At 37.3% G+C, this 22353-nt stretch overlaps 1 protein-coding gene across 1 annotated transcript in view; it reads left to right on the top strand.

Moving 5' to 3' along the window:
• MAP3K15 (mitogen-activated protein kinase kinase kinase 15) overlaps positions 1-22353 on the top strand; it is an 82551-nt gene that overhangs the window by 16777 nt on the left and 43421 nt on the right. The window contains exons 2-5 of the mRNA XM_062515142.1: positions 8869-9008; positions 12334-12357; positions 17239-17310; positions 21612-21805. Of these exons, the coding sequence (XP_062371126.1) occupies positions 8869-9008; positions 12334-12357; positions 17239-17310; positions 21612-21805 (430 nt within the window). The remainder of the gene's footprint in view (positions 1-8868; positions 9009-12333; positions 12358-17238; positions 17311-21611; positions 21806-22353) is intronic.

Genomic DNA, 22353 nt, shown 5'->3' with positions numbered 1-22353 from the left:
ATGAGGATATTTATCAGTGGCCACAAAAATAAGTTCTCCATTATAGTCTCAAAATGACTTGAGTTGGTTTTAATTAAATCTCTTAAAAAGAAAGAACAAACAAACAAAACCCAACAACCTGAAGCAAAGTTAAAAAGGATTGAAAGCAAAGCTTTGTCATGGAAAATATTAAGCAATTTCTAAGCCTAGGCATGCACTGTTTACAGTGAATTATATATTTCCTAACTTCTGCAATTCAATATTTCAGGAAGAGTTCTTTGAGGATTAGTTCTTTGTTTCCCTCTTTCCCTAAACTGTCAACTATAAAAAAAAACAAACAAAAAAAAAATTCAAAAATTATGCTATCTTCTGAGTGAGGTTATCTTCAAGTGTTTCCAATGATACAATATTTTTCTTCATATTTGTGCAAAAGCATTAAAAACACATTCTGAGCTTGGATGCCCTCTGTATTACATTAACTGCATTACTTTTCTTCTTGTGCCAGTTTTGTGGGTGCTGGTTGTATTCTGATTTGGCAGAGTCTGAAAGACTCTCCCTGAAGATCAGTTAAAAAAATAAGCATAGGCATGCTCTTGGCACAATTTATTTTAATACAACATCTTGCCCTGTTTGAAACTGTTTTGCTGTGAATTTGATTGTATTTAAGAAATATCTAAAATGTTTCTTAAAGCCTTTTCTGTCAAAGGTTTTTGGAAGAGCCCTTGCTTCCATTTAACAAAATAGTTCCTAATAGGCAATTTCAGGACCAAGAATTGAAAAGCTTCAGATGATGTATCTATTGAATAAGAAAACCCCAAAGCATAAAAATAAATGAGAACTCAGGTTACATATCAAGTCCTAGTTGCTCACCTGCTATAATTTGTTCTGTTCCTTTCAACTAAAGTGCAGTTTCTTGGGTGATGTAATTTTTGGAACAGACATTTAGATATTAAAGAATATGTATTAATTATAAATATGCCACAAATACTTTGTCATGGTTTAGAAAAATTAGTTGTTTCAGTTACTAATTTCTCCTGAGTTGCAATAAATGCCACTGAAGCATGAAAAATATGTTCTAATTCTATTTTTAGTGTGTTCCATGTACCAGAGGACAGATGAAAGAGGCAGTATCTGTAAAGTAACACCACAGCACTAACATGATTGCTGGCTGTAATGTTCAGGTCTGAATGTAACCCTATTGTGGAACTGTTTGTGTGAAAGGGGGATTTTGTACAGAATTACAAAAGCCAGAGATGAGCATTGGCCCCTCAGTCTTGTCTGTTCTGTTGTTTTGGATGGTTGTCTAATTTTCACAGTATCATCTGAGGGTTGATCTTGTTGGATAGGAATTGCCAGTGAATGTTATAATGTCATACTAAGATAGACTAAAATTTCCAAATGTTGCCAAAGCTAGTATTTGAAATCAAAAGGTCAAAAGATTACAGGTGAGAACTGATCTCAAGAACAAGGAGTTTCTCTCTAGTTATGACTCAACTAAATATTTAAAATACAGGTTTTGTATTCTTTACCTATGTCAAAATCTGTGTACATGGTGCTGTGCTGGCTGCATTCATCACTAGTTTCACTCCAGCTACATATGCCTCTGTTTTTTATACACTGGATTATTCTGTTGTCTGCTTCTTTGCTCTTCACACTTCATCACCTGCAGCATGGCTGTCCAAAAAGTGCTCATTCTTGTGTCATTTCAGGCTGCTGGGTGTTCTCTCAGGGCTTTCACTGGAAGCTGTATGAGGCACTTCTGTTATCTAACCATGAAAAATAAGTGTTCCAGCTTTCTTATCTCCACTTTCAGACTTTAATCAGACTGTAAGCACTACAACTTTTGTTGGTAAGTTTTAACCATTCTGGTAGTTTAAAACCAGCATTATTTCACCCTGGGAGCTGAGAGGATTGAGTTTGAGTGTTCCAAACTTTTCATGTGCATAGGAAGGAGGAACTGCCTTGCTGGGCCACGTGAAAGGACTTTCTAACATCACCCAGATTCTATGGTTAGAAACACATTTGTTTGTCAGCTGTTCCTCCTCCTCTTCCTCCATGGATGTGTCTGCTTTCCGCACAAAGACCAGCTGGCCCACTTTGCTTGACACAGCTGTTCCCAGAATTGTCTCTGGAGGTGGGACCTTGCAGTGTTGATGTGTTGTGTGTTAGTGGAGCAAAGCAATCATTTGAATTGCTATAGTTTGTAATGCTTCTGGGTGGTGGAAAGGCTAATTTGAAAAATTAACAGGTTGGTTTTTCTTGCTTTGTTTGTTTGTTTCCTAGAAAAAGCAGAGCTCAGGATTTGCCTGGTCCTTTCAGGAAAGTTATTTAACAGCAAACTTTCCTTAGTCAAGAATACTGCAACTACTCAGCTAATACATAGTTCAGCACTCACTGCATTCACATTAACTGAGCAGAGTGGTTTCACAGGGAAGGATGTGAAACTGCTTTCCAGAGCAAGATTTGACACACAGAAAGGAGGAAATGCAGAAGAAAGGTCTGACTTTGTCCCCTGTGTTTGTGATTCTAAGAAAGCTGGCTTTTATAATTGCTAGGTGCTCTGTGGTTGCCTTCTATTTTGTTGGTGGGAGGAGATGTGCCACATTTTGGGGTGTGGTGGCCTTTCTCTTCACTAATTCACTTCCTAACATAAAACCTGTGGCAGATGTAATGCCACAACCAAGTAAAAGGCAAATGACCAGCTCAGTCTGAGAACAAAGATTAGAGGTGTTGCTCTATTTTTATAAAAGAGCACAAGTCTGATATTGCCACTTTAAAATAGTTAGTTAGTGTTCCTGAGCAAACAGACAAACCATGGAAAAGCACCTTTGAGAATTTTTGCCACTTGATGCCCAGGTTTTCAGTATTCCTAAGACACTTAACAAATCCATTAGAGCTGTCAAAAGCAAGATATATCTAAGTTTAGATTTTGTGTCATTTTATAGTATATGGATATTTGCTTCATTTTATGTGTGCAGATAGAATTTGAATTCTCTGTTATTTTCTCAAGATAAGAATTATAAAATAGTGAATTAAAAATTATTTGGCCTATAGTAAAGTTTTCTTCTTTATCCAATTTATGGTTGGTGTCATTAATAAAACCTAATAATGTCACATTTTTTTTCAGTGCTTACTTTATGTGAACAGAAAAAAATCTTTTTTCCTACACTAATATGAGGATTCATACCTAATTTCTTATTTTTCCTGTCTTTTGAATCACTTTCTTTTTGCCCTTTCCAAAGGAAGTGTCCTTAGTGCATCAAAAAGTTTCAGACATCCATTGTGCATTCTTGTGTTTCCTTTTCTGAGGTAGGTAGTAGGCTGGAATTTACAGTCAAGGTTGCAGCTGCTCCAGGACTCTTTCACAAAAGTTGATTGCAGTTTATGAAACAATCTTCTTCTTAAGATGCTTTGTAAACAATTTCTGAGCTATTACAGTTAATTTTAATTTTAGTATTTATACAGAAGTGCAGTACTTGGTTTTAATCTACAAGAAGATAAGTATAGTCTGAAATAAATGAAGTTGTTTTTTTAAATGCAGTTTAATGTGATTATAACATATATAAATCTATATTGCAGGACAAATAATTACTGATTTGTTGTTTGGTTGTTTTTTTTTTTTAATTAACAATTCTGACCCTATAGTAGTGATGTTAGCCAAGTTCATGCTATAATATTGCAAATTTGAAAAGGTTGAAATGAAATACCAGAAATTCCTAAACTTGAGTAAAGAGCTTTTTCTTTGTCTCCTGGGTCTTTCAGCTTTTAAGGCAATATCTGGGTTTAATTTGGTGCTTTAGATTGTAATTGGAGCAATATTTATTTCTGAGAAAAGTGTATTTTTACAGGGTACCATGATTATAAAGCAGTAAGATTTAAATGAAACTTTGTTATGAGAACTATAATATAGTCACGAATGCTGACAGTATTTTTACACTAACATTGGCTTATGCCTAGGACCTGATGGAGGGCACTGACAGTTTGCTGGTATAACAAACTGTGCTGACAGATCACCTCAGCAGTTCTGTTGGTAGTTATTACAAATGTGCTTTGCTACCTTGAGCTTCCCAGTTTCTGGGATTATGGGGTGTATTAAAGTTCAGAGTGGTATGCCTTTTGTTTTAGCTTAAGTGAAAGCTGCAAAGGGTTCCTGGTTTTCAAATACACCAAGTTTTACCATAATTCTTTCACTGTAGAAACTTTGGTATTGTCTTCTGTAAAGAGTTGTGCAGAAATTTATATGTATCCTGAAGTTGAGGATTTTTTATTACTTTTTCTTTAGGAGTACTGTTGGCCTTCTGAAGAATTTCACAGTTTTCTTCAGTGTTTTTGAAAGAACAGCATATTTTTTTACTTACTGACTATGATGCAAGTAGGCATCAACTGAAGCAATACTAATTTAAAGGTTTGTAATTTGCAGGGTGTTAGTGAATAACAAAGGGCTGAATTATACATTTTCCTTCAATAAGATTTCTATTACCACATTAAATTTGGGAGATTTTTTAAAATCTATTAAGTATAGAAAGGTTCCAAATGCTGAAAAATAATGACCAAAATAACAGAGTAAGGCTCTTGCTCTGCACATGGATAAGACTGGATGGAGGTGAGTCTTAGATTAGAAGTTGAAAGCAGTGCAGGCTTTTTTTGACTTTTTTCTACTGTTAGGAATCCTAGATTGTATTTAACTGTCAGCATATTTCAAGCTATTTTTAATTTTTCATCTGTTTATTACTTTTTAACTTACAGATCCCAAAAGCTGATGCCAAAATTGTCATTTTGATTTTACTAACAATGCCACGTGAAGACTTGGGATTTACTTAGATCATTAAATTATATTATGTCTTCAGGTGCATTTCAGATAGAGAAATAAGTCCTCTGGTCTTAACATATTTGATAATGTTCAATTATTTATAAGTTTCACAATGTCCTTTTTACTACAGTGAATGATCTCTAATCTTCATTTCAGTTGTCACAGTTATTTGTCTCTTCTCTGCTCTCGTAAAACAGGCTAGTGTTAAAATATGTAAACTGTAGTATAAGAAATGAATTATGTGCCATCTGCTGCAACAAGGCAGAGACCTAATCAAGACTGTATAAGCAATAGTGCTGAATTACCTTAATGCACTACAAATATACACATAGCATAATCATCTTACAGTGGAAACAAAGCCTAGACAAATGAACTGCAATCACATAATAACTTGAGATCAGTTTTTGGGTTCCTGACAAAAATGAACTATTTTCAGGATAAAAGTAGTTTCATGGGCAACTAGTAGAGAACAAAAAGAGCTGAAAATATATGCTCTGCTTAAGAAGAAATGAGGGAGAACATGTTTTTATGGGTATGCTCTTTTGAGTTGCTACGGCAGAAAACAAGCCACAAGTTTAAATGTTCAGTTCCAGAACCATTTGAAATTGGTCATATGCAATATTAAGCACATCCCTACCCCTCCCCTGCATCTGGTGGATGAATTGTACACATTTTCACTTGGAAGCCTTCTGTCTTTCCAGAGGGGCTGTACCTTCCCCTGCTCTCTTTTCTTCTGAACATAGGAAACCCTTTCCATTGGTTGTTTAGACCTGTATGAAATATTTCATTATTACATAAAATTTCTCATGCGTAGTAAGATTTGATAAAAATTGCCGTTGGCTTTTGCTTCACCCCTATCTGTAATGGAGGTTGTACCCAAATTTGTCAAGGGAAGTCCAGAAGTACATTTGACTGACCAGGCTCTTTTGTTACAGAGGATGGGAGTTGAGAATGAACTCTTGATTTGACTTATGTTTCTATTAATAAATCAAGTTTTGCAAAGCATATACTACTGTTGAAGTTATTTCTTTTGTGTCTCTGGAAGTTAAAGGGAGTTCTTATTTCTTTTATCTTCTAAATGAATGGTTGAAGTGCAAGGCCCCGTGTCTTCATTTTAAAGAACTGTAAATTAAGAATTTTAGTGTAAATCATGATAAAAATATAAGGTAACTGAAACAGAAGTATTTGTAGTGTCACATACTAGCTTTGTTCATTACATGACTCACAAAATGCCTTACTCTGAGAAGAGAGATGTACCCCTGCAAACAGTAGATCTGGGGATTGTGCTTAGAGCCAGCCATGAGCGACACTGAGCTCTGCACTCTCAGCACCCCGTGCCCTGGGTGCAGCTCAGGGATCTACTGCTTTTGTGTTTACTGTTGGTCATGTTTTCTCCACCCAAATTTGCATTAATTTCATGGGCCCTCTGTGCTCGTGCTGCATTTCACTAGCACATTAGTAAAGCTGCTTTGTAAGTAGATCTTGTTCCTCCCTGCTCCAAGCCTGCTGCTGTTACTCCTGGAGGAGGGGTTGGAGAGCTCCGAAGGAATGTAGCTCCTCATCTCTGCTCTAGCCCACAGCCAGGAGCACTTCGGGTGCTATGCCTCTGTCTGCTGTCATTTACTACTGTGTCGTTCCTTGACTCCTGTGCTCAAACTGAATCCACTCAGTTATCTTCCTGGAGCTTTCATAAAAGTTGCATGCATATTTTTGTGATATGTCTTCATCGCTGCTACTCTTCATTTTGTTTTATTTTTATTTTGTCTTATTCACTCCTGCATTTATTAGGTGTGAATAAGCAAGGAAAACCTGTTCTCATAGACCTTTTAATCATGTGTCAATTAATATGTAAGGGATTAATAACTACCCTTTTAAACGGAGGTGCTTGCTTCTGTTCTTATGTCCATTTCATGTGTTTTGGATACCACTTACATTGCTATGGAGCAGCAATCAACAGAAGACAAATTTCAGTTGTAGACCAGATGTGGCAATGAACTGTGTGTAGCCTTGTTCCATTGAACTCTGTTACAAATCGTTGCTTGCATTGCATTGTAAAATGCAATATCTGTACACTATAAGAATGCATTATCTGAATTCTCTTACCAGGATGGTGATTTTGATTTCACAGTACTCTGATTCCCCAAAAACATTCTTATGCAAGCACTAAAAACCATCCAAGCTCCTAATTTTTTCCCCTAGATGATATTTGATTCTCAGTCTGCGTGTTAGTTTCTCTTAAATTTGTTCTAGAGATAATTTATATTTTCCAAAATGATTTTGCAATATTGAGGTAATCTAGATTCTGTTGAGTTTATGGAGCTAGGGTTTACTCTTCATATATCTCAGTTGACATGACACTACAGTGTACAGTACACTAAGAATTTTATCCATGCTGCAGACAGCTGGCAGACAGCTCCATTGGAACTGGAAAGATCATTTGTAGATGGTGCAGGATTTGAGTTTTAGATGAATAAGGGGATTTTCTTATGCCATGAATTTGTGCTGGGGTTTTGTTTCTTTGGTGGGGGAGGGAGGTGCATTTGGATTTTTTTGCCTGTTTTCTTGGGGTGTGGGGGTTTTTATGTTTGTTTGGTTTTGCTCCTAAACAGTGATGCTTTGGTCTTAAAGCAGGTCCTCAGGCTCAAAATGTTCCTTGTGCTATAACAGAAGTCTCATAGTAATCTGAAGGACTGGATGACCTCTGTGTGGTATGTCAGAGCAAGCTGGTGGAATTGGACAGGAGCATATATTCATTGCAGGTTTTTTCCAAGAAACTGTGTACTAAGTATGGAGTATTGATTCTTGTGATGCGTAACCTTGGTGCAACCAAGGTTAACTGGCTGCTGTGTTTGAGTCACAGCCATCAGACCTGCTTTTAGTTTTCTTGTTTACTAGTAGCTCACCCTTCTGTCTTTCCCTATATGTACCAGGCACTGTCTGTTACCCCTTCAGAGATGTAGAATTTACTGCCCAGCTGCACTGAGTCTCTGGAATCTCTTTTGAACCTTAGACTCCTCTGTGGTTTCAATGCCAAGGCTCTATTCTTATGAATACTTTAGGTTTCAATTTATCTCTCTCTCTATCATCTCTCTCTCTCTCTATCATCTCTCTCTCTCTCTCTATCATCTCTCTCTCTCTCTCTTTCTCTCTCTCTATCTCTCTCTCTATCCCAAAGTGGTGAAAGCAGACAGACATATAGATACAGACCTCTAAAAAGCTTTAAAGCAAAATTTTCTTAGGAATATATAGGATATAAGGATCAAGAAATAAAAACTCAGCATTAAGTGTCCTCCAGTTTCCCCTTATTCCTGCATTGCTGTTTAGGTCTATATGAGAACAAAATGGTGAACTCAGAATCTTTTCTCTGTTCTGCATAATATGGGATTTTTCTCTTTAGGTCTCTGTATAGCTCATCTTGCACAGATGTAAATGTTTTCCTTTGCATTTCTGACTTTCATTTCTGACCAGAACACAAAAGAGCAGTGGAAGCCTTTCTCTGACTACTTGTGATTGAATTCCCTCACTGCTGCCCCTCCATCTTGAACATCTTGCCTGTAGCTTATAAGAGTCAATTTTCAGAGTAATTTCTTTTTCTACTCTTTAGGAATTTCCTATTCTTCAAACCTCAGTATCTTAAAATAGACTTGGTCTCACAGTTTTCCCTGTTTTTCTAATTCACATTATTGTTTTTAGCAGTTCCATGCAGAGTATTTGAAGTTTCTGTCCTTGGGTTATTCATGCTGTCAGGCTTCAGGGAGCAAGCACAAAATTGTTGTTTTTTTTTTTTACTGGAGGCGTTCTTGATGCTGTGATTTCAAAACCTCAAGCAGGATTGGTAAACTCAGCCTCCCAATTAATATAATGCTGTTATAATTTCATGAGTGGTTCTTATCTTTTATATGAAGAGTAAAATTTACTTCTCTTATGAGAAAATTATCCTTATTTGAAAATGTTGATTTTGTCCAGTGTGTATGTGTGTAATTTCAGGATTTGTTTTAAATCCCATGTAATAATAAAATTGGATTTAAGATTATTATATTTTTAGAATTCTCTCTTCTTTTCCCCTTCTATCATTTCAGATGTTGCAGTTGTGGACATGAGTGATATTTCCAAGCAACCATCACTGTTCTACCACCTCGGCGTGCGTGAAAGCTTTGACATGGCCAATAATGTTATTCTTTACCATGACACTGATGCTGACACTGCTCAGTCTCTCAAAGTAAGGTTCTCACTTCACAGTCTGATTCATTTCAGAAATATCTTTAAATTCCTGATCCTGCAGATGTTTGTGTCTTTCTGGAACTTACACTTAATGTAATTTCTAGATAGCTACATAATTAAATCCTGCTAAGAAAAAACAACTATTAGCGAAAACAGTAATAATAGAACAAATAAATGCTTTTTTTGTAAGAAAAGATCCATAGTGTGGTACTGATTTTGCTTCAGGTATTGGAATTGATAGCGCAGGTCTGTTTTTTTCTTTCCTTTCCCTCTTTTAATTAGAGTACATGTAAGAATAAGTTACAGCCTGTATAATAAGGACACTTGAGCAAGTACTGTATTGCAGCCTACTCCTATGTAAGCACTTCTGTCAGATGAAGTTTGTATTCCCTAGGTGCTGACTAGCTAAGACTACTAGAATCTCCTTTTTATTGGTGTTTGAAGATAGGAAAAGACATCATCACCAAATCTTTTTATAGGACTGTTGTTCATTTTTATAGTAGGATAATACATGCTATACACTTAAGTCCTGAAATTTCTGTTCTGGATACAAGTCATATGTTGTGGGTGTTTCTGCCTTTCTCTGTGCAGGCTCTTATTTTACATCACATTTAGACTTTTGTCATCTGTATAATCTATTGCTGCTTTTAATATCATCCATTTTCTTGCTACCTTCACTGAGAAAAGCATTGTTCATATTTTGTTGTTTTTTCCTTATTTTGAGTTATTGCCCCTTGCTACTTCACCTTTTTTTCACACTATTAGTGTCCAAAAATCGTTTTTGTAGTTCCCCAATTTCTCTTGATCCTGTAAGAATATTAAGTCTCCCTTTTCCCCAGAAAAGCTCTGTTCTGTCACTGCTTATCATTCCTCTTCTCTGCTCTCAATGTCTTTGATTTTACTCTCATGTGTCTATGACCCAGACTTCCTTTCTTCATTGTCCACATATGCATTCACATTCCATGTGGCCTGGAGTCCCAAGAATTCAAAGCTGGAGCCTGTCACACTCTTTGCTCAATGAGATTATCCATACAGATACATGCTAAGGTATTACTGCAATGTCCTCCTTTCCTCCACCTAATCAGGGTGGGCAGGTGTGCAGCTTTTCATCCACTACTGGTAATATACCTGACTGCCATGAAATACTTCATTTTTATTTTTCATTAACACATTTTTATCTTTCTTTATGCTGTCACTCGGATATTCTGATCAACTTGGTTCTCCCAAGGATGTGCCCAAATCTGGGAAGCGCAGGCCAGTTGTTTTCTATCTGTTGCTGCCCAATGATGATATTGGCTTTGATTTCTGCACTTCGTGCCAATAACATGCTCAAGCCCCTGTTCCATAACTGGAGTGTTGAAGAATCTCCAGGATTACATTCATTTGTGGTTGGGTATTCAGACTGGTTGTTGCCAGAAGTTGCAAGACTTTGCACTGTCAGTTCTAAGCCTTTTTCCTAATAATGTAAAACTCAAGTCTAGGGACTGTGGAGCACCAGAATGTGTCTAAGTCACTTAAGGGTAGAAAAACTAGTATCTGCCTTCACCTTTCTTCTTCTAGGAACTGTCAATGGCACTGATATCTTACTCATGTCTCAGTTGTTTGCATAACCTCCTTGGCCTAAATAGGCCCATAGCATATCTAAGTTGTGATCATAAGACTTAAGTTGCTGGAACCAGCTAAGAGAGATCCTCTGTATCAAATGACTTCAACTGGCACTGAGACAGCGTTCAGTCCTCCTCTTGTCATTGGTATCTGTTCAGCAATCTAGCCCCAGTTCTTTGTTGGATAGCATTCAAATATGCTAATACACCTTTCTAAGGAATACTTCAGGAGGCAGGTGGGGACTGTTCATGGCATATTTCAGCAAAGAACAGCTCACTACACATCTCACGTCATAGGTGCTGGATGGTTTCAGAAGAGTTAATTTCTCCCTATTGAGAAAGATATTTAACTGCAGTAGATAAAGCTCTGTTGGAGATACTTGCTTGGGTAGGTAGACATTAATTTTCAGATATGCAATATTTCAGATGTCAAAGCCTTCCATCACCTTTGTTATGAAGTATTTCATTTGTCTTAAGGAATTTAGGCTAATTAGAAATTCCATTTAGGTTTTAGTACCTTTTTGACCCTCTGATGATGTTTATTTATTCTGAAGTTTATGGGTACTTTATTTGCGTAGTTTATTTGGTCCATTCAGAATTGTATTAGCTTACTTGGACCCAGGTTGCTGTGCACACTCTTACAAGTGGTGCACAGCCTGAGTGTTTTAAAGGCAGTATTGATGTTACTGCTGTTATTTCTTCTGAAGAGCTGTGAAGTTCTGGCAACCCGACTTTATACAGTTTATCTCTTAGGAGCCATCCTGAAATTGTCCCAAGAGTTGTCTCTTCAGTTTCACCAAGGTTCTTTCAAAACAACCTAGTTCTAAGGCTATAAAAGAATATGTAATCTGGTTTCAAGAGAGTTGTATTTATAGAGCTAAACCTCTTAACTTCCCCCTGATATTTTTTGCTGGTTGTGAGGAAATGGGTGCATGGGCGTGGTCATTGTGGGTGGTGTCCAAGTGGATTTCAGGCTGTCAAATACGAAGTTGCTCAAGAAGAATCATCTCATGTTGTCAGAGCACATTTAATTCAATTATATTGACAACCCTGATTAGAAACAAGTCTATGTCTAATATTTGTAGCATGGTTTACTTGGAGAACCTTTAGTTTGACCAAGCAGTGTTCATTGAATGTGTAATCCATCACCCAGGAGAAGAGAAGGTTACTTACCAGCAGCTGGAAGTCCCTGAGGTCTGGTTTAGATGCCCATTAGTTTATCATCTTCTTAATTGATTCATTATCTCTTGTTAGATTTTGAGTTGAGAAGAATTAGGGTGTAGAAGGAATATGTTGGTGTGTACAAGTCTGAGTAAGAAAGGGGCTTAAGTATCTGAAGGATACTCTTTCAGAGAGAAAAAACTTTTGAATGCTTTTGTCTCACAAATGCTGAGTCTGACTGGGTGTGCCCAGTCTGAGAAACTCTAGTTACTGATAAGTACAACTTCCTTTATTTTCTGAATACTTCTTTAAGTAGGTTTCTTCACTGAGTTGTTAATTTTTTCCTGACCTGAACTACTGAGACTCTTCTTGATGTTGTTCTGTCCCTTTACTGGGAATTTACTGTGGCAGGAAATCTGGATTATGCTGTGAAGAACACATCTGTGTGTGTGTGTGTGTGTGTGTGTGTGTATGTATAGCAGTGATTTTTATTGGAAATAATAATTCACAGTAAAAACAAATAAACATTTCTATTATCTGGTTTTTTTCCCCCCACAGGATATGGTATCTCAGAAAAACACAGTAAGTATTAAATCCTCATCCATTTTAAAAAGCAAAATGAAGATCCTACATTTGAAGTAACTCTAATGCCAAAGCTGCCAAGCATACATATGCTCTGTATGATTAAAGGCAGTTGTTTTACCTTATCTATAATTCAAACTTTTGGAAAGCTTGTTGACACTCCAAAGTAATGCTAGATTTTAAAGTTACTTTTCCTTACCAATTCCTTTCTAAGTTCTAGGAAAGTGCCAGTAGATATAAGTTTTATTTGTAGGTTGACAGATCCAAATATGTACTCAGAAATTCAAAGTCTCTTTTTCCCTCTACTGCTATCACCCATCTGTGCAAATGTAGATGTTTGTGGTGCCTTAATGGGGTTTACTTAGGTATCTCAGACAGCTTTGGCTTCTGTATGCTAGTCCTCTAATTTACAAGTTCACAAATTTACTTAGAAATTCTTATTTCTTAGAAAAGCTTATTTCCCAAAGTAAAAGTGTTCTTACACTTAATGCAGGTAAAGCCAAACAAGTTTGAAACAAGATAAAATGTAGGAATTATTCAGGTTTTTTTTAAATATTCCACAATATCTTATATAGTTGTATGTTTTGCCAAAGTTCACACCATGTCAGTGGTTATTTTCATTAAATCATCCACATTGTTATTTTGAGGACGACTGAATTTACAAACCTATTACACTTCCTTTGTTTCCTCCCATTCACCATATACTTTTATTTTCTTTTAAACAGTATTGAGCAGGATTAAAATAATAAAGTGGTCTTAGAGTTTGATAGTAATTTTAAAGAGAACCAGAAGAAAAAATGTGTTAGTCACAGCAGTTTATTTTGAGCTGCTGTTTTGACTTGGCCAGTGCTCCACATAGGCTAAAGATAGATCAGTTTTAGCACATGTAAATGCAGGTCATCTTTCCTGGCTGTCTCAGGGATTTTTCAACCAGTTTGTCCTGTGTGGTGGGAACTCCATGGCTCTGTGAAGGGGGACTCAGAATGTGGCAGATTTGCTTGTGAATGCTACTGTCCATCAGCTGGTGATGACCAAAATTTCAGGAGCATGTGTTCTTCCTTCCAGCACAAGAGGGAGAATTGTGAAGGAGCCATTTGGTGGTAATACCAGAAATGGAGTAAAGGACAAAAGGGAGAATGGCAAACTCAACGTTGCGCAATCAGATTAGCAGCCTACAGTCTTTTCTTTTGGCAGATTCTCTCTCCTGGAAGGGAGGTCTTTCTCTTCACACTGAAGAGAAGAAAAGATTGAATCACAGAATATGCTGAGTTGGAAGGGACCCGCCAGGATCACTGAGTCCAGCTCCTCACAGGACATCCCTTGACACCATGTGCTGAGAACATTGTCCAAACACTTCTTGAACTCCATGAGGCTGTTGCTGTGGCCACTTCCTTGGGGAGGTGTTCGAGTGCCAAACCACCCTGTGGGTGAAAAACCTTTCCCTGATATCCAACCTAAACTTCTCCTGACTCAGCTTTGTACATTTGGTTCTAGTGACATGGTTTCTATGGCATGGTCTGGTATTGGACCTGTAAACACCATGTGAGTAGCAGAAGGGGCAGGGAGACATCCCTAAGTTAGAATCCTGATTCCTCCTATTAAAAGGAGGGATTGTCTAACCCACTTTCTTCAAGTGCTTAAATTAAGAAATAAAATGTGAGTAAAATACAGTGCGGCAAAAAATTAATGACTTTAAATACCAAGTATGGATTCTTGACTTCTTTGTATTATTTGAAGTTGTTCATACCTTCATTTATTAAATAAAAGTGCCCCCATATTTCATTATTTTATCAGTATTTTTTTATTCAGAAATTAGAACAAACTCAGGAGCAAGCTAAATGATGAAGAGGATAAAACTATGTTTTTTTAAGTCGAAGTTGACTTCAAAGAGACAATTGCCTTCCCGTCCTTTCAAACCCAGTGTATTGTGATGAGAGGTTTGCAGTGAAGTGAATTGCTGATCAGGGTTGCTGTGCTTGTTAAGTAGATACATAGTTGGCATGAATTTATTGTGTCCAGTCAAATAGATAGTTAGATAACCATTTCAGTTTAATTGCTGAATATAATATGCAGAGCTTAAATCCACTTTTTATCAGGGGCTGGAGGCATGGTGGAAAGAGGATAGATATATCCTAAGCCTTCCTCCAGCCCAGTGGTAGCCACAGGAATATCATTGCAGGAGAAGTCCTCCATGTTTTACATACAGGCTCTGTGTCCATGCATGTGCAGGGTGTGTAAGGAAAGGAGAACAAGTCAGATTGTTGCCAGGCACAGCACACCTTTGTTCCAGCAGCAAGAGTGAAACTTTCTGGGCTGACTGCTTAGAGCTTTCTCTGAGGTTTCCCTGCCCTCACCTTTCCTATTTATCCTACAAATCTCACATCATCTACAAAGGTGCAGAAAAATCGTGGTATAGAACAGATGTGGAACCATGTTGAAGTTGCAGAGAAGGTGAATGTCTAGTGTATCATTGGGGTGATTTGCTTTGTGTACCACAAGAAAGCTTTGAAGAGAATGGGTATTTTCCTTGTGGAGAAAACTTTATTCTAATTCAGCATTGAGGAGGAGGCAAGAGCAAGGAAACTGGACATGAAGCTGAAAATGCAGAGAAAAAAAATCAGCAATTCAGCTGAGAGTTGGCCTGAGTATAGCTGATCTAACAGTGAAAATTATACAGCAGCAAGCTGCAGTGGTGTGAGCCTGAGAAATTTAACAGCTTACTGTCTGAAAAAGAGTGTGAATAGGAGAACTTCCTTTCTTCCACCATCCAGGAATGCAGCTTTCACAGATAAGATGGAGGAATGTGATTCAGTTCTACTTGACTTCCCCGAACAAGCAGTTAAAATTCTGTATTTATAATTTATTGCATACTTGTATGTGAAAGGAAAGAATTACTAGCTATGGGAGTTCAGTTCCCAAGGAAGAATTGACCTGGCATGAAATTCAAGACCGAGATGCTGTGTCCCATCAGTTAGATTTCCTTCTGTAGAGCTCCTTTGTGCTTCAAGGAGATTTCTGTTAGTTTTAATAAAGATTGCACAGCTTCCTAGCTTCTGTCAAAATTATTGTCGATAAAATAAATGGCAAATATGCAGTCTTGCAGAACACGTGCAACTATAGAAAAATACACATGCACTGAAGGGCAGAGGAAAGAAAATTACCTATGGAAAATGCTCATGCTTTGGAGTTTCTTTGAGTTTCTTTAGATGTCAAAAAAACACATTGGTTTACTGGATAAATGAAATTTCAAGGATTTTAAAAAGCAAAATATGCTTTAAAAAATAATCTTTTCCCAAACCCATGTAGTAGACAAAATTCATTGGGAAGTTTTTCTATTTTGATTCAATTTTTTTTTGCCATCCTTGATACTTTTTTCAAGGAAGGAAATTTCATCTGCTGCTACAGGATCTTAAGAAATTATGAATAAAAAAAGTTCAAGACTGAGTGAACGAGGGGCTTAGAAAACTGCTGGAGTGAGGAAGCAAAATGTGCAGTCGTTTGGGCAATAGCTCTAGGATTGTTTGCACAGAGTTTGAGATGCACACTTTGATCCAGTCAATTTGTTTGAATGAGGCATTGAAAATACAAACTAGAACTTTCCACTATGGAAAAATTATTGTACCAAGTACAGAACATAAGGGGAAAGACGAGTTAGTGGTTCTTTAGTTTATAATATGCCTGAAGAAATTTTAATAACCCTGTTAATTGCATTCAGGGAAGGTATGTAAAGAAGAGTAGGCTGACTATTAAACCAAAAGGTTTATTATCATTGTATACTTAGGCCTGTGGGCCTGATGAAGTACTTTTAGAGATTTAAATGGTTATTTTTCATGAAATCCTGTAGCAGCTCTTATAGTAAGCAGTGAATAATGTCTGGGCCATGGAGGAGTCATTAGCAAAAATTCTCCATGATCTAAAGGGAACTGGATAGCGATTTATCCTTGCCACAAGGAATTTTTATGTTGAAAAATCATTTTTTTAATGTAATTGGCAGAAAGTTTCTTCGGAGGTTTCAGTAGCTGTATAAATTAGACTGCATATACTGTTTCAAGGGAATGAACATTTAAGAAAACTAAATAGAAAGATTTTGGCACTTGGACTCATATCTTCCAGTTAAGTAGCCCCAGTGGATTGAAATGAGAGCCAAGACTCTGAAGTAGGATTACATTATATGAATTTAGTAAACCAAAGAAGTATTATTGCAGAGTAACTTTCTATTTTTTATTTTCTGATTATTTTTACAATGTATAAAAGTTTAAATGATACAGTATTTTTATTATATATTTCTTAAAAGGCCTGAGGTAGCAGAAGTGTTAAAATAGATTGTAAAAGGGCACGTAATGAAAGAGCAGGAAAATCTTGAATTCAGTAATTTTTCTTTTTGGGTGAAAAATAGTACAATGGGTAATGAAGTAAATGCTACTTTTAATGCTTTTAATAATGAAATATGCCATTGTTACTTTAGATAGTGAAAACTAAGGCTTTTAAAATTTTTGTGCGAAAGTTAGTTTTTGTGGAAATGTTGCCATCTCAAGCAATATGTAGTGGTTGTATTATAGTTAACTAATCAGATAATGAAGCTGACAGGTTCATACAAATAGGACCTAGAAACATCTTAATGATGACACAAGGAGATGTATAGACATATAAATCATGTAAATAAGAGAAATACAAACAATAAGATAGATAAAAGAAATGCCAGAATATTGAACTGTTTTCTTTGCCTTGTAAATATGGTCTTGCTGTAAATACCTATATTCATTTTATGTTGTTTCTTTCTTTAATTATTTCTTTATTCATGTGTCATGTGTGTCTTTTTGGTTTTTATGGTGTTTTGTGGTGGTGTTTTCCTCTTTGTTGTTTTATTTCCATTTGGAGTAGGTTGCCAACCTCAAAGTTTTCCTTCGTGTTCAAGTACCTCCTGAATACCACAATGGTAGTCTAATAGGCAAAGTATGTATCACTTTAAATCTGCTTTCTGTTGAGTAAATATGACATTCTTTCCCTGTGTTTCTAGATGTGTAAAAATGAATAAGGATGATTTAAGAATAGTGCTTGGCAGGGTCTTTCCTTCAAGATGACTGGAGTACTTGCTCCTTGCAAGCTTGATCCCAGAAATTTAAAGTGTTTTTCTTGTGATAATTTCTCTTAATAGTCTTTACATTAAAAATACTGCTTTTATTCAACTTTAGAAGAGGAAGTATTTTTTTTAAGTTAATAGTATCTTAGTCACTGTAGTGGGTTGACCCTGTCTGGATGCCAGGCACCCATCAGAGCCACCCTCTCACTCCCCTCCGCAGCCAGATAGGGGAGAGAAAATACAACAAAGGGTTCATGAGTTAAAGACTGGGAGCGATCACTCAGCAAATACTGTTATGGGCAAATCAGGCTTGAATTAGTGTTGTTAATTTGATTTATTAGTAATAAAATCAGAGCAGGATAATAAGTAAAATAAGACTTTAAAAACACCTTACCCCCACCCCCCTCCCTTCCAAGCTCCAACTTTCTATCCTAGCAATGCAGGGAGATAAGGAATGGGGTTATGGTCTGTTGATCACAGGTTGTTTCTCCCACTGCTCAGTGAGAGGAGTCATTTCCCTGCTCCAGGTAGGGTCCCTCCCATGGGAGATAGTTCTGCATGAGCTTCACAAATGTGAGTCCATCCCTCAAGCAACAGCTCTCCACAAACTGCTGCAGCATGGGTCTTTCTTCCATGGGGTGCAGTCCTTCAGGCACAGCCTGCTCCAGTGTGAGTCTCTCATGGGGTCACAAGTCCTACCAGGAGACCTCCTCCAGTCTGGACTCCTCTCTCTATAGGTCTGCAAGTCCCTGCCAGGAGCCCACACCAGTGTAGAATTGAAATGGGGTGACAGCCTCCTCTCAGACATCCACCTGCTGTGGTGTGCAGCTCCTTCATGGGCTGCAGGTGGATCTCTGCATCCCCTGTGGATCCCCGTGGGCTGCAGGGGCACAGCTGCTTCACCATGCCCTACCACAGCCTGCAGGGAATCTCACCTCCTGCTTCTCCTTCTCCACTGACCTTGGTGTCTGCAGCATTGTTCCTCTCATACAGGCTCACCCCACTCTTCCATGGCTGCAGTTTTATCTGTGCAATAACTTCTTTCCTTCTTTTTAAATCTGTTATCACAGAGGAGTTACCATCACTTGTAATTGGCCCAGCCTTGGCCAGCATCACCTCTGTCTTGGTGCTGGCTGGCCTTGGCTCTGCTGGACATGGAGGAAGTTTCCAGCAGCTTCCAACAGAAGCCACCCCTGTAGCCCCCAAACCCTCCCACTACCAAAACCTGGCCTTGCAAATCCAATACATACCTATTTGGCAAGATGTATAGGAATATGATGTCAGAAAACAACAGTGAAAACCCTAATACTTAAGACCACAGTGAGTTAAGCTCCCTGAACACTCAGGAGTTTGTGATGTCTTGGAGTGAATGCAGTTCCTTTTCTATCACTTTCTATAATTTCCTTCTAACTGCTTAGTGAGGTGGGGTATGCATTTCTGATACTTGAGAGAGTGGCAAAATTAATAGCATTGCTCAAGTGAAATAGTTATGCTATTAGCTAGACAGACGTAATTTTGTTCCTGAAAATGCAGAGATTTTTACTCAACATTATTTATTTGGAAAAAACCCCACCTTTAAGTCAAGTGTAGCATCTCTGTCACAAAGTGACAGTTGCACCAGAATAACTTTAGCAGTACAGTTTTTAAAAACTGTTTATATTAAAATCAACAGTTTACTTTTAACAGCATTAAAAAAAATATTTGGCAAATATTTTAAGAAAAAAACTCTACATTTGGCCTGGCCTGCCAAAAGCCTAAAAATGGCCTCTGTGGGCCTCACTCTTTCAGCCTCTCAGCAATGGCATGGCTTTCTGCTTAATTCCTTCAACTATTTCACCTGAAGAACAGGGGCCTCTCTCAACTCATTTACAATTATTTTCTGGGTTGGCTTTTCTTTCATGTTCTTAATTTTGTGGCTTGTTTTGTGGTAGATTTAAAAATGCTGTCATTGAATATGAAAGTTTCAGTGCTGGCATACATTATATGCTGGAAGATGAGCTATTCAGGGTTTTGGGAGCTTTTTCTCAGTCTGCTTGGCTGCAATTTTTAACTTAAAATTTCCCAAAATCAGACAATTAAATTACCCTAGCTTCTAATCCTGAAATGAACCAACTCATCATATGGTCTTGATAAGCTATTAAGTTAAAATTTTATTACAATTAAATAAGTAATGGTTTGCAGATTTTATATCTGTGTGTATATGTATGCAGGTAGGGTTGCTAAATGCATTACATTGCATATACCTAAGCCATTCATTCATTATTTTTAAAAAGTCATAGTTGCTGTGTGACAAGAGAGTAGTTTTCAAAGCTACTAGCTTTTGGGTATCATAGACCAATATCCTGAACAGAAGATCAGGATTTTCAGCCCCCTCTACTACTTGTTGGCATAAGAAAGGTAGATGGACTGTTTTTTTACATAATGAAGATAGGAAAGACTTTCTTAGGCCACACAGTCTGTATGAAAGGGTTTTATAATTTATTATATGTAAATATTGGACAGAAGAAGTTAGAAGACAGGAGGCTTTAATTGCACAGATTGCAATATACAAAAGGAGACAAGGAATCTAAGTCAAATAGATGATATGTTGGCTGGATAAAGTACAATGTCAGGATAAGATTAATACAGTGCTTCACATGTGTAATTAATTTTTTTTTCTGAAAATTTCATTGCTTCTTCAATAGATAACTGCAGTTCTTTGCATCTTAAGATACATCAGCCTTTCAAATTGGATGGGCATTTTTCATTGCAGGAAGAGCTAATCTGCTGTTACAGGTTTAAGAATAGAGCTTATAGACAAGCAGCTTTTGTGTTGCAGTGAACTTACTGTTTATTTTAATAAACCTGAGACAAAACTGTGCTACAATATTGATGGCTTGGGTTGCAGTTTTTCTGAGTTTTTTGTTGAGAAGTAAAGATAACAATCCAACATAATTATATTGTTACAACAGGGATAACGTAACTTAGGGTTTGTAAGGAAGGAATATGACTTGATCTGTTAGAAATAATTTAAAATTCTAAATCCTCACTCAGCTCAGCAACAGGATGTACTGATACAGGTTTTTTATCTGTAGTTTTAATAACTGCATGCTCTCCCCTACGTTTATAACTTCCTGTGAACCATCTGTTTCTCCTATCTAGCTTACTAATACATTCAAAAATGTGCTGTCTTCATTCTTTTCATCATCTCAGCATTTTCCCATTGTTCAAGATGACTATAATGGCTATGGCTTTTCTGCATGCTAAGATGATATGAAAAGATGACAGGTATGGTTTTGCTGTATGGTTTTGCACATGTTCAGTGCCATGATATCTCCAACACAGTGGTAGTTGATCATGGCAGATGTGTCATGTTGACCGATGCCTCAGTGCTCCCATCTAGTTACTCTCAAATACAAAGTTCACCTTCCTTTTAAATAGCAGAGAATTGTCATAGCTTGAATGGAGTACAGGTGCTTCTCCCAGCTGTGGAAACCTTCACAGTGGTCTGATTTCTGGGGTCTTGCTGAGGGGCTGAACACTCTGAACTTGCTGGTTTTGGGCTCTGAAGGGCATTTCTTGTGTCCTCACCCATTTCAGCACTTTGATTGTATTTACTCATTTTATGTGGCATATTAACTTTTTTTGGGTTTTACTTCTAGAATTTTTGGTACAAGTCCTACATCTATTACAAAACATTTTAAATTTTGGGGGTTTAGTCAGAAGATGTTTCATAAGCTCCTCTGGGTTAAACATCTCTATGAAGTCCTTCCAGGGTCTGTGTTTCTGTATTTCTCTCATTGTGGGGAGCTCTGCATCATATCTTTCCTAGCACAGGTTGAGCTTAGAGGATACAAGCACATCTCTGAGCCAAAAATTTGGGAACAGAACATTAGGTGGTAACTGTCAGACCCTACTAGGGTCCATGCATTAACATTAAAAGGAAAAATTGAACAGTTTGGCGTATTGTCACTTAACAGACCAGGACCCTTATTAATCAGCTTTGTTAATATTTGTAATTTTTCCACACAAATTTCCTTGAGTTTAGTGCTTGCAAATCTTGTGTTAAACAGTGCACTAAAACTTCCTGCACACCAGCACTGCTCTGTTTTTGTTGTCAGCAGAAGTTTCTTTGTATGCACAAGTATATTTCCACTTTCATTTGTCTTCTAAACTCTGCCTGTTTTTATTTTAGGCTTCAAGTGGCAATTATTATTTTATTCCATACATTGTGACACCTTGTGCTGACTACTTTTGCTGTGAAAGTGATGCCCAACGAAGAGCCTCTGAGTACATGCAGCCCAGCTGGGACAACATCCTGGGGCCATTTTGTGTCCCACTGGTGGACAAGTTTCTCAGCCTTCTCAAGGATGTCCATGTTACATCATGGTAATGTTGCATACTGAACATACAGTTCCAGAACTTTGATAGTCTCTTTTTGACATTATGAAAAAAGGAGATGCAGAATTTCTAGTAGCATTGATTTGTAATTTCTTTTTTCGCTGCGCTTAATATAGTGTTAAAAAAAGCTGCCAGTTTTACTGCTTTTTGTATTCCTGGCCTGCAGTTGTTGCAGTTAACTAACCATGTTATTCTAGAAATTGCTTTATAGTTACATTCCAGAAAGCAAGAGCAGTCCATGTGTAAGACAAAGTGCTTAAGTTTAAATTGTAGTGCATAAGGTCATAATAGGAGCTAAGCTCAGAGTTTCTTCATAGAGTTCAAAGCCACAAACTATCCTTTTCTGTCATCAGATAAAATACATACATGGTAGCAATGGGCATTCAGTTGTGATTTTCATTATTTCTTTCAATTTTTAAATATTAACCTTCTGGTGTCACTTAATAAACATGATACTGCTTAGCCATCTCTACAAGGGACTGTTGGAGTTTTGAGAACTGGGGTTGGAAAAAGAGGTCTTTCTTTCTCAGTTGCTC

This window comes from Cinclus cinclus, chromosome 2, assembly GCF_963662255.1.
Source record: "Cinclus cinclus chromosome 2, bCinCin1.1, whole genome shotgun sequence".
NCBI classification, from domain to species: Eukaryota; Metazoa; Chordata; class Aves; order Passeriformes; family Cinclidae; genus Cinclus; species Cinclus cinclus.
This window is presented reverse-complemented; position numbering and strand designations above follow the sequence as displayed.